The 13485-nt window shown below is 37.9% G+C and overlaps 1 protein-coding gene across 13 annotated transcripts in view; it reads left to right on the forward strand.

Moving 5' to 3' along the window:
- Positions 1-13485, forward strand: part of BPTF (bromodomain PHD finger transcription factor) — a 156382-nt gene that overhangs the window by 106829 nt on the left and 36068 nt on the right. For 7 of the 13 annotated variants that reach the window (XM_023729320.1, XM_023729314.1, XM_023729315.1 and 4 more), the window contains 6 exons: positions 2867-3017; positions 3395-3518; positions 6667-6913; positions 7277-7438; positions 7656-7807; positions 8742-8850. In XM_023729320.1, coding sequence (XP_023585088.1) covers positions 2867-3017; positions 3395-3518; positions 6667-6913; positions 7277-7438; positions 7656-7807; positions 8742-8850 — 945 coding nt within the window. The remainder of the gene's footprint in view (positions 1-2866; positions 3018-3394; positions 3519-6666; positions 6914-7276; positions 7439-7655; positions 7808-8741; positions 8851-13485) is intronic. The other 6 variants (XM_023729324.1, XM_023729325.1, XM_023729322.1 and 3 more) reach the window with 3 other exon arrangements.

Consider the following 13485-nt stretch of genomic DNA (forward strand, 5'->3'; position numbering starts at 1 on the left):
AAGACATTCAGGCGGCTACCAGATACATGAGGAAATGCTCGCAATCATTAGCCATTAGAGAAATGCAAATCAAAACTACAATGAGATACCATCTCATCCCAACAAGGCTAGCATTAATCAAAAAAACACAAAATAGTAACTGTTGGAGAGGTTGTGGAGAGACTGGAACACTTACACACTGCTGGTGAGAATGTAAGATGGTACAACCACTTTGGAAATCAATTTGGTGCTTCCTTAAAAAGCTAGAAGTAGAAGTACCATATGATCCAGCAATCCCACTCCATGGAATATATTCTAGAGAAATAAGAGCTGTTACACAAATAGACATATGCACACCCATGTTCATCACAGCACTGTTCACAGTAGCAAAAAGATGGAAACAACCTAGGTGCCCATCATAGACAAATGGGTAAACAAATTGTGGTACATTCACACAATGAAATACTACACAACGATGAATCCATGAAACATCTCATAACATAGGTGAATCTGGAAGCATTACACTGAGTAAATTTAGTCAGTTGCAGAAGGACAAATATTGTATGAGACCACTATTATAAGAACTCAAGAAAAGGTTTAAACACAGAAGGAAACATTCTTTGATGGTTATGAGAGTGGGGAGGGTGGGAGAGAGGGGTATTCACTAACTAGATGGTAGACAAGAATTATCTTAGGTGACGGGAAGGATAACACACAATACAGGAGAAGTCAGCACAACTGGACTAAACCAAAAGCTAAGAAGTTTCCTGAATATAACCAAATACTTCGAGGGACAGAGTAGCAGGGGCATGGGTCTGGGGACCATGGTTTCAGGGGACATCTAGGTCAATTGGCATAACAAAGTTTATCAAGAAAATGTTCTGCATCCCACTTCGGTGAGTGGCGTCTTGGGTCTTAAGAGCTAGTGAGCGGCCGTCTAAGGTGCATCCGTTGGTCGCAACCTACCTGGAGCAAAGGAGAATGAAGAACACCAAAGACACAAGGAGAGTATTAGCCCAAGAGACAGAAAGGGCCACATAAACCAGAGACTTCATCAGCCTGAGACCAGAAGAACTTGATGGTGCCTGGTTACCACCAATGACCACCCTGACAGGGAACACAACAGAGAGTCCCTGATGGAGCAGGAGAAAAGTGGGGCACAGAACTCAAATTCTAGTAAAAAGACCAGACTTGATCGTCTGACTTGAGACTGGAGGGACCCTGGAAGACATGGCCCCTGGACTCTCTTTCAGCCCAAAACTAAAACCATTCCTGAGGCTAACTCTTCAGACAAGGATTAGACTGGAATATGGGACATAAAGTGATACTCTTGAAGAGTGTACTTCTTAGCTCAAGTAGGTACATGAGACTAAATGGGCAGCTCCAGTCCAGAGGTGAGATGAGTAGGCAGAAAGGGACAGGACCTGGTTGAATGGACATGGGAAATCTGGGGTGGAAAGGAGGAGTGTGCAGTCACATTATAGGGAGAGCAGCTAGGGTCACATAACAATGTGTGTATCAATTTTTGTATGAGAAACTAACTTGAAAAAAAAAATTCAACAGTAAATTTTCAAAAAAGAAAACCACTGGGCAAATATGCTGTGAAAGACCTCTTTAAAGTGTCAGAAGGCAATGATGTCACTTTGAGGACTAAGATGCACCTGACCCAAGCCGTGTTAACTTTCAGTCACCTCATGTGCATGTGAAAACTGAATAATGAACAAGGAAGACCAAAGAAGAATTGATGCCTTTGAATTATGGTGCTGGCAAAGAATATTGAATACACCATGGACTGCCAGAAGAATGAACAAACCTATCTCGGAAGAAGTACAGCCAGAATGCTCCTTAGAAGGGAGGATGATGAGACTTCTTCTTACATACTTTGGACATGTTATCAGTAGGGACCAGTCCCTGGAGAAGGACGTCATCCTTGGTAAGGTAGAGGGTCAGGGAAAAGGAAGAAGACCCCCAACAAGATGGATTGACACAGTGGCGACAAGGGGCTAAAACAGCAACAATTGTGAGGATGGCACAGGACCAGGCAGTGTTTCGTTCTCTTGAGCATGGGGTCACTCTGAGTCGGAACTGACTGAACGGCACCCAACAGCAACAACAACAGCATCCATTCTTATTTGCTTCAGATCTCACCTGTATACTGGTAACTCAAATCCCCCTTCTCAGTGCTATGGTGGGAAAGCACATATTGCCATAGTTCTACATGGCAAAGACATCCAGCCCACAGTGGGAGGAACTTACTAGACTTCTTGAAGTAAATTGTATCCACGTTATCCCTTAAAGGATAAATAAGTGTTAGTCAAGTGACTAACAAGTGAAAGCGGGGAGTTCAGGCTTCGGAAGAGTATTCCAGCCAGAAGGAACAGGGTCAGAGGCCTTTTATATCAGGAGTGAGCCCCATGATGATTCATGAGCCTTAGCCTACTTCTGTAAATAAAATTTGATTGGAACACAGCCACACGTACTCATTTTCATATTGTCTTTGGTTCCTTTCAGAATATAAAGGCATAGTTGAGTAATTGCAACAGAGACCATCCGGCCCACAAAGTCTACAATATTTATCAGCTGGCCCTTTCTGAAGGAGCCCTGGTGGCACAGTAGTTAAGTGCTTAGCTGGTAACAGAAAGCTTGGTGATTCGACAGTCTGCTTCGGTAAAGATTTACAGCCTTGGAAGCCCTCTGGGGCAGTTCTACTCTATTCTTCAGGGTCCCTATGAGTTGTAATTGACTCGACAGCAATGAGTTTGGGTTTGGTTTTGGCCCTTTAAGAAAATTTGCGAACCCCTGCTTTTCATGGTATGAGAGGAGATGCCGCGAGTACTATAATTTTAGAAGCTATATTGCTTAAAATATTCTAATTTCTTTTCCAAAGAAACACCTACACCTCAGAGGAAAGGCCTTCGATCAAGTGCACTGCGGCCAAAGAGACCAGAAACACCCAAGCAGACTGGCCCTGTTATTATCGAAACCTGGGTAGCCGAAGAAGAATTGGAATTATGGGAGATCAGGGCATTTGCTGAGAGGTAAGGAAGTGGTTACTACGTGATCATCGACTTGAAGATTTTTTCACTTCAGAATTAAAGAATTATCAGTTTAATAATATAATTAAATCAGTGTGTCTTAGTTATAAATTTATAATGTTATAAATTCATTATGTCCTAGTTAATTTTATTTCACCTTTTGATTTTAAGTGCTAGATGTATATAGTTCATTAAGACCCTATTTCTAATTTTAATGTTATTTGTCACTTTCTAATTATCTTAATTTAAATTTCTTATTTTTAAGCAAAATAATTTCACCTTTGCATGAGGAGAAAGTCAACCAGATTTCAAATATATTAGTTAGATGTCAGACGCCTGATACGGTAGTGTCTAATAAGATTCTCCTTGTTTTCCTGCAGAGTGGAGAAAGAAAAGGCACAAGCAGTTGAGCAACAGGCTAAGGTTAGTGAACAGAAGAAAGCAGAGGACTTCAAGGCCCAAGTGGAGGTTCAGCTAAAACAGCAGCTATTGGCTGCCCAGCAGGTGGGGGATTTGGTACTAGTCCCACCTGGCAACGAATTTACATTTTTGGCCAAATTCATGCACACCAAAACCACATTAGTTGTGTGTGTTTGTGTGTCTGTGTGTGTTTGTTTTTTTATTGTGGTAAGTATATAGGTAGCAGAACATTTGCCATTTCCCCAGTCTTCATTTGTATAGTTCGGTGATATTACGTTCATCGTGTTGTTCAGCCATCACTGTATTTTACATATATCTCAATTTCATTACATGAAAATAGCTCTGTGGATACACTAAGCTGTGGTTTTGCAAAAAGCATGCATATTTGGAAAGCAGTGTTTGAAATAAGATTTTTCTTTTTATTTTTATAATTCAGAGGATAGTTTCTAAAAATAATCTTTTCCTGCAAAATTCCAAACTGGAAAAGCTCTATCCAAACCAAACCCACTGCTGTCGGGTCATTTCTGAGTCCCAGCGACCCTGTAGGGTTTCCAAGGCTGTACATCTTTATGAAAGCAGACCGCCACGTCTTTTTCGGGCAGAGTGACAGTGGTTTCGAACCGCCAGCCTTGGAGTTAGCAGTCGATCACTTTACCCGCTTCGCCACCAGGGCTTCTTGAAAAAGCTCTATAGTCTATGGAAAAGCAAATTGTATGTAAAACTCTATAAGATGATGATGATCACGGAGCTACTAATGGTTTCTTACCTGTCCAAATTCTAGTTATTGGAGGAGATCATGATTAGCAAGGTAAATGTGATAAAACTTCTAGCCCAGCATAAAGTTGGTATCCTGAGCTTCTTTCATATTTCAAAATTCACATACCTAAGACTTTCTTTTGGCTTCTTTTTTTAATGTATTGCTTTCACATACTTAACATCTTGAAACTATTATTTTTAACGTAACTGTACCATATGTACTTGAATATTAGGGACCTAAATCAAAGACGATTACCCCTTTTTCCATTGGGTAATCAAGATATTGCAAAGGTTTTTAGTCAACTTGAATATATAAACTTTTAGAATGTAGATGAAATAGATGTACGTCTATTTATAATGTTGTTATTAGCTGAGTTACAAATAACTCTTTTAAAATCACTTTATATATTCATCTCAATCTACTTTTTTCCTCTCACAGTTTGTAAAAATTTTTTTTACAAATTCTTATGTATCTTTGACCTCAGTTTACTGTAGATTGTTATCTTGTCTTACATCCAAGTTGTTTGAGATAACACTTTTGGATTCTATGTATGATGCTGCCACTGGACATTTATCCCCAAACACAACTATCAGTTCATGCAACAATTGGCTATCTGTTTTGTTTTTTATCTTATGGGTGCGTTTTGTCATCTCTGCAAGGTCACCACTTAATGTATTGCTTTTTCAAATTTCTTTGGAAGGCTTATTTACAAAGATATCTAACACTTCCAGTTTTGAAGTCACAGCCCCAGGAAATAACTGCTAGACACGTCTTCAGTTTCTTTGCCTCCTTTTTCTGCTGATTCAATCAGGTGACATCTCTAAATATTCGAAACAAAACTCCCTTTCTTATGAGCAATTGTTATGTGAAATATCTCACATCATAATGTGTTGCCGTCAAATTGGTTCTGACTCATAGCAACCGTATAGGACAAAGTAGAACTGCCCCATAGGGTTTCCAAGGAGCAGCTGGTAGATTCAAACTGCCGACCTTTTGGTTAGCAGCTGAGCTCTTAACTACTGCACCACCAGGGCTCCCCCTCCCATTATATTCAGGTGTATATAGTGTGTACAAAAGTAGTCCTAAAAAATTGTGTGTGATGTCATTCATGGTGCGTTTACAATGGCAGGAGATAGTTCAGCACTGGAATCTGATCTTAGCTCTAGGACTAACTAGTTCTGTGGCCTTGGGCAAGTTACAAAAGTTCTCTAAGCCTTAGTTTCCTTGTTTTAAAGTGGCAGTAATACCAGCAACCTCACTGGGTTGGTATGAGCATTAAATAAGATAGGAAGGTAAAGCTCTGCCACCACATGTGCAATAAATCCCACCTATTGTTTTTAGACATGTAAGCTTATTGGTATTCATCAGACCATTGTTGAGAAGGTTTTAGAAAATTTCAGCACTCTATAATGAAAAGATATGCAAATGATCTTTAATAGACCTGTAGTCTGAAAGATCAGATTATACTTGCCATCCAGTCAATTCTAACTCATAGAGACCCTATAGGACAGAGTAGAACTGCCCCACAGGGTTTCTAAGGTGCAGCTGGTGGATTTGAACCACCAACCTTTTGGTTAGCAGCCGAGCTCTTAACCACTGCACCACCAGGGCTCCCCATATTATACTCCTCTGTGTAAAATAGTCTAAAGTATTTTTCTGCAAACATATTTGAACTAAATAATGTAAGAAATCTAGAAATATTGTTTTATAATGTTCGGCAAGGATGACAGGACTACATCTCACATACTTTGGACATATTATCAGAAGGGATCAGTCCCTGGAGAAGGACATCGTGCTTGGTAGAGTGTCATTGAAAAAGAGGAAGGCCCTCAACGAGATGGCTGCAACAATGGGCTCAAGTATAACAGTGATTGTGAGGATGGCACAGAACCGGGCAGTGTTTCGTTCTGTGGTACATATGGCCACTATAGGTCCCAAATGACTCGATGGCATCTAACAGCAAGAACAATGTTCAGCTTGCTTGATTGCAGGTTTGCGAACTTGAATAGCTATATTAAATACTGATGTGTTCTTATGGCTGGATAAACTAATATTGCAGTAAACTGGAAACCTTGTGCAGCTCCCGTCATTTGGTATCTGCTGCAAATCCCACTGCTGAGCAACAAGGTGTTCTTGTCTGCAGTAAGGTTGCCCACGTCTCTTAGATTTTCAGTCTGAAAGCCTGGATAGTTGTACAGGCTGGAAAAATGTGACATTGAAATTTTTCTGTTTTGAACAACTTCACACCTTTCTTAAAATATATGTGGTGTAAAGCCAGGAAAATTTTGCTTTCATCAAGAAATTAAATTCAGTGGTAAACTTATATAGGGTTATTTTCAGAAGTAAAATATTTTAGAAATTTAGTGTAAACAGTTCCTTAAATTGGGAGAAATTGTGGCTGAACTTCTTGCGGAATAATATTGTTTTTATTTAGAACTATTTTGGTTCATGTTTTCTCTTCCCGGACTTTTTTAGAAACGATTGGAGCAGCAGAAACCTACAGTAATTGCAGCTTCCACTACTTCCCCAACAAACAGTACAACCAGTACCGTCTCTCCAGCACAGAAAGTTATGGTGGCCCCCATAAGTGGCTCAGTTGCACCTGGAGCTAAAATGGTACTAACTACTAAAGTTGGATCTCCAGCTACAGTAACATTCCAGCAAAACAAGAACTTCCACCAAACCTTTGCTACGTGGGTTAAGCAAGGCCAGTCAAATTCAGGTACACAACTGTGATTAAATAGAAGATTGCTTTCCATCCAGAAAAAGAGAAATTTCTGTACTTTACCTACTGAAATGAAACATCTCTTTAGAAAATTGTTTTTCTTCTGCAGCTGATTGAGCGAACCAGCTCTAACAGTTGGTTTGTCGCAGATAATATTCATAATATTACATTAGTGAATCTCCTCTCTTACATTATTTCCCTTTCAACATTTACATAGTTCACGGACCTTGATTGGAGAGGAATGTTTTTCTTAAAAATACAAAATGAGTCACATTTCATGCATTGGTACCCTTCCTAGAAGTCACTACGTTGCTGGTTATTTTAAATCTAAAGCTTAATAAATGTCTTATACCCCATTAGCCACCAGCACAGCTGCCACATCTGCTACAACCATTGCCAGCACAGGTCAGACGTTCCAAATTACAGGCAATCCAGTCACTATGGCAGGAAAAGTAATTACCAAACTGCCACTTCCTGCAAACAGCAAGATTGTCGCTGTAAATGTGCCAGCAACGCAAGGAGGTAAGGGAAATGTGAGGAGTTTTAATTCACATTTGCCAGATCATACTGTTGCCATTATTTTTCATTTCCTTTTCACTGATTTCAGTCCTCAGATCTCACATTCTATGTAGTCCACTTTAAAACCCTGCCACACGTAGTTCCTCCTCAAAAACCGAGCAACACCTAATGCTTTTAATTAAAGGGGTATTTATTAACCGTCTTTTCATCTTTTTTTAAGGTGTTGTTCAAGTACAGCAGAAAGTCCTGGGTATCATTCCATCTAGTACAGGTACAAGTCAGCAAACCTTTACTTCATTCCAGCCCAGGACAGCGACTGTCACAATTAGGCCCAACACCTCAGGCTCTGGAGGAACCACAAGCACTTCACAAGTAAGAACTCTTTGCAGACTTACTTTGTTTTAAAGTCTTGAGCCCCTCAGGTGAAGTTTTTAGAGTGGCCTCTTCCAGGATTAATCCAGCTTCTAATTTTTCCTTGCCTTTTACTTCATCTATGACAAAGTATTGTTTTGGAAACAATCTATTTGTAATATTTCTGATAAGTGAAAAATGATACACAGACTATTAACTATTAACTTTTAATTACTGCATCTTGATATAGTTTATGAATAATAAGAATTGCTTGATAAGATTTTTATAAAGAAAATTTACTTCTACAAAACAATGAGCAGCACTGGACCACCCAAGGAGACCTGCTGTGAAGCCTAGTTAAGAAATAGAATGAAAAATGCAATCCAAAGAACTATAACTAGTTTGTTAACCAGATGATATGTGCTTCGTATTAGATCCATCATTTCTCTGGCACTTGTATTACAGAAAAGATTTAAAGTTTTGCAGACTTGAAAATTTTTTGAACCTAAGTATAAAATTGAAAATAATGTGCTCTCTAGTTTCCCTTTTAAAACTATAAAAGAACATTTTGGTTTCTGATCTTACTGTTCTACTCTCTGGGTTACAGCTATGGATTGGAGTTTAGAGAAAATAAGATTTCCTGTGACCAGCTATGGTGGTTTTAGAGCAGAGCCTCGCTGGGTTTTTTTCCTTCCTTTCCATCTGTAGGCAGTTCTTGGTATCAGTGGCAAAGAATTTCATACGATCTTATCTGAATTAAATTAAATTTTCTCCTCTCAAAATTTCATCTTTATTCTGATGCTTAATATAATTTACAATGTAATGTCCAAGAGCGTTTGTCATGTCTGTAGACATTTTTGTCAATATGGAATGTGTAAAGATCTTGTATTCTAAGTCCAACATGCTTTAGTCTTCTAAAAACATTTTAATTCATTGTCCTTTGTATCATTTATAGGTAATCACAGGGCCTCAGATCCGCCCTGGTATGACGGTGATTAGAACACCACTCCAACAGTCAACACTAGGAAAGGCAATTATTCGAACACCTGTGATGGTACAGCCAGGTATTCGTCCACCCAGTACTATCATTCTACATCTAAACGGCCAGTGTAGGACATCGATAATACTCTGTATTTGGCACTGTACATTCTAGAAAATACCAAATTGAACTAATACTTCAAAGCATACTAAATTTCTAATCCATTGTGGGTTGCATCCACAGATATGATTTCATTCTTGGCATTGCCAGTAAGAGAAAAATAGGTTCAAGTATGCTTGTTAAAATCGTTAAAAACAAACAAACAAAAAACTTCTAGTAAATGAAATATATACCATTCACATCATTGGAATAAAGAGAATGCGCAAAGAAAACAGTCTGTATGGCAAAAGACGAGGAGAAAATCAAGGAAACCGCTATGAAGCAGATAAAACAAGATTACAAAGGCAGTGCCAGACATGTCATTTATCAGAACTGGTGTGAATAGGTTAAAACTCCTATATTAAAAGTTGAAGACTGTAAAGATAGAGTAAAAAAAATCCAACTAAGCATTTATAAGAAGCATGCCTAAAATCAAATTATCACAAAAGGTTAAAAAAAAAAAAAAAAAGATGGGCAAAGATACATGAAGTAAAGGCCAAAAACAAGAGGCAAGAATAGCCCTACTAATGTTAGACAGAGTGAATTCAGTGTCCAAAAAAAAAAGAAGGTTACTGGCTTATAGAAAGAAGTTGCAGTAAAGATGCAATCTTGAATCTTTATGAATTAAAATAAAATAACAGTAAAGTGTATAAAGCACTTCAATTATTAACAGAAGCATGGTAAACCAGAAATAGACTGTATCTTAAGTTTTGTATCACCAGGAATTTACATTCTTATTAAATATTTATGGACTACTACTTGGTCATGAGCCATAGATGAAACTTTGATGATGTCCAAAAGGCAGAATGTATATAGGTCACATTCTTTGACCACACTGTAGTAAAGCTACAAATTAATATTAAGATGTTATGCTAATAAACTTTATTTACTTGGAAATTTACAAAAATATGCTCTCACAAATAACTTTTTGGTAAAGAAACATCAATGTGTAATTGCAAACAAATTATCAAATAGCTGCTTTTAAGCCCTGTTGCCAAAGCTGAATTCAGAGGTAAATTCGTATTCATTCATTCAACAAATATTTGAGCACCTGCCTTACACAGTTGAGATACAGTTAACAAAACAAGACCTCCATATTCTTAAATACTAACTAATCAGGAGTTAGAAAAATATATAAAACAAGTCTTCACAGAAAACAAGGGAGGAAGTAAAACAAAAGCAAAGTAATGATAATGAGAAAACAGAAAAGACAAAAATTGTTAAAACAGACTATTCGTTTGCCTATCTAATCTTGAGAAAAGGGAGCAGAACACTAATTCACAGAATTAAGAGTGGGAAAGTACTATAAAAATACAGCTTTTTTTAAAATCTGAAGAAAATTGTCTACACGTGACCTTGAGGTGAGACTTTCAGAAATCTCACCATCCAAACTCAGAAAGCGAATCGATTTAAATAGCGAGAGACAGTTATATGCTGTACTTGTCAGTTGGAAGTCTCAATAACGTATATCAAAGGAAGAAATTAGAAAAGTTGCTATAGTGTTACCTACAAAAAAGAATTCCAGATCTCATGGTTTTATGGGTGAATTCTTTAAATTGTCAGGGAACAGGTGATTTCTTTATTATTAAAAAAAAAAGGTTCCAGGGCATAGCAGGAATAAAATATAATATTTTCCATTCATTTTACAAATTTAGTGCAATTGTGATACCAAACATCGTACAGTTTAGAAAAAGGTAAGTAGGGGCAATCTTCTATTCCTTAGTATGTTTTGCCCCAGAAAAGATGATTCATTATTTCAGTTAATGCTGCCACGACAGTTGAGAAAATTCATTGTCCCTGTTTAAAACTTTTATCTGTCAGTTGGGCAGGTGACTGAAAAGAAAGATATAACATATAAAGGAGAAAATAAAATTTATAGGTAATAGATGATAATATACTTAGAAAACAAAAAAAACTTGAAACTAATGAAGTAAATTGCCAGGTAGAAAAAAGTCTGGTAGTACTTAAGATGCATAGCGCCTTTGTCCCTTAATGCCTTACATAGCTGCAGTGATACATTTGTCTGACATGCATATGTGAATTATGTGCATCTGTAGCTTCCATACACCATCCCCTCCCAGGGTTTCGCTACTTTTCTTCCCTAAAATCTTGACTACCCTATGAGCATGTGGTTTGTATAATGAGCTCCTCAACCCTGTTGCCACTGGCTGTGTAGGGCTTCTTTCATGTAATTTAGCCAGTCTACGTTTAAATAGTTGATTCTTAGTAATAATACTAATAGCAACTGTCATGTACTGAGCATTTGATTTTGTGTGAGTGTGTAAGCATTTCATACAGAAGCTTTCATTTAATCTCCATATAAAGGAGGTGTTAATATTATCCTCAGTTTATAGATGAAGAAATTAAGTCTCAAGATATTGAATAACTTCTTTAGCTACTAAGTTCCAGAGCTGGGATTCAAGCCAAAGTCATCTGATTTCCAAGTCCAGATATTCATTTATTCTTTCAGTGCCAGGCACGGTTCCAGGCCCAGGGGACTACATTTGTGAATGCCACAGACAAAATACCCACTGTCATGAAGCTTATAGTCCAATGGGAAAAGTAGACAATAACTAGATAGAGAAGTTATATATGTAGTATGCTAAATAGTGATGAGTACTAATTAAAAAGGAAAATGATATGAATGTTGAGAGTTGGGGCTGAGGGTTGATTTTCAATGGAGAGGTGATATTTTGGTAAAGGGTAGCCAGAGAAGGACTCAGTGAGAAGGTGAAATTTGAGTAAAGACCTGAAGGAAATGAGAAAGCCATGCATATATCTGGATAAAGAGCTTTTCATGAAGAAGGAGCATCAAACACAAAGGCCCTGAAGTGAGAGTGTGCCGTGTGTATTGAAGGAAAAGCAAGGGGACCAGTGGGGCCGGTAGGGCCCAGGAAGGAGGGGAAGGAGGAGAGCTGTCACAGGAGCTGTCATAGGAGCTGTGGTCAGAGAGACGGAGAGGAGTGTGTGTGTCTGAGTGTGCGCAGATCTCACTGGAACTTACCCTGTTGTTATTGCTACGCTAGCCTGTCTCAAAATGGGATCCACAGACCGCCCAGGTATAATCGAAAACTTTTTAATGTTTGATTTGCATTTAGGTGGTGGTCTAAAAGTAGATTAATATGTACATATTGGGAATCATCTGAATGATTGTCATCTAATCAATCAGTAAAAAAGAAAAACAAATTGCTTCCAACTCAGAGCAACCCGTGTGTGTCAGAGTAGAACTGTGCTCCCCAGAGTTTTCAGTGGCTGATTTTTTGGGGAGTAAATCACCAAGCCTTCCTTCTGAGGTACCTCTGGGTGAACTCAAACTTCCAGCCTTTCAGTTTGCATCACCTAATAGCAGCCCTTTTCTCCGTTTATGTTTATGATGATCCTGGTGATCACCTAAAGTGATAACTTCGCATGCATTGTTTCTCGAACTGCAGTACAAGGACGTAGTGCGGGGTCCAGAGGTTCTCAAGTTAGAGCACTTGACTACACAATGCTGTACTGCCTTGCAATTCATCTTGAAAAGTAAATGGATGAGAATAACCAATAAAATTTTAGAAGAAAGAGAAATGATGGAAAACTTGCCGGGGGGGTTGTTATGGCATGTTATAAAGCCACCAGAATTAGGAGCATGATACCAAAGGAAGACTAGACAGGCAGAAGTGAGTTAAAGAGACATATATGTGAACATTTGCTGTATGACAAATAGGAAGGAAGGATTAGAGTCATTAGTAAGTGATACTGGAATAATCAGTTTATAGTTTGGGGAGGCAGTAGACCTTGGCCTCACAACATACACCATGACTGAGAACATATGTGGGAGGATGTGTCTGATTGGAGAATGCAGGAGAAGTATAGTAGGCAATAATTAAAGCTAAAAAATTCTTAAAAAGCAAAAGAATGGTCAGATTGACCACACTTAAAAAAAAAAAAAATTATAGGTTTAAAAATAAATAACTTTAAAAGCAGACAGCAAAATGGGGAAAAAACACTTGCAATTTATATCTTTATAAAAAGCAATTATAAGTCATTATGAAAATATAAAAACACCCTAGTAGAGTAATGGGCAGAGTGTGGACAGTTGACAAATGAAGTACAAATGCCTTGAAACAGTTTGAAATCCCGACCCTCTGTATAATTGATGAAATGCAGTCACATAGTTCAGTGGTGATACCAAGAGTTGTCAAGGGTTCGATGGAATGGACACGCAGAGGTGGTGGGATTATGAATTGGTATAGCCTTTCTAAAATTCATTTTAGTACTACGTGCCTACTGTGAACCCAGTAATATTTTTCAGAGTTTATTCTAAGGAAATAATCAGAAGCACACTATATAAACAAGGAATTTACCATGGCATTATATAAAATAAGAAGGGAAAGTAGTCTGAATATCAAAATAGATTCATGTACAATCATATTAAAGACCATCCAGCCGTTAAAGAAACACACAAAATACTTTTTTCCACAAAAAGAAAGCAAATAAATACAAAAACTTCAGGAATTTGATGTTATTTACTAATTAATGATGAATCAGGAAATTGTAAATTTAAAATTAGCTGCCAGATAAT

This window comes from Trichechus manatus, unplaced genomic scaffold (assembly GCF_000243295.1).
Source record: "Trichechus manatus latirostris isolate Lorelei unplaced genomic scaffold, TriManLat1.0 scaffold00028, whole genome shotgun sequence".
In the NCBI taxonomy this organism is placed as follows: domain Eukaryota; kingdom Metazoa; phylum Chordata; class Mammalia; order Sirenia; family Trichechidae; genus Trichechus; species Trichechus manatus.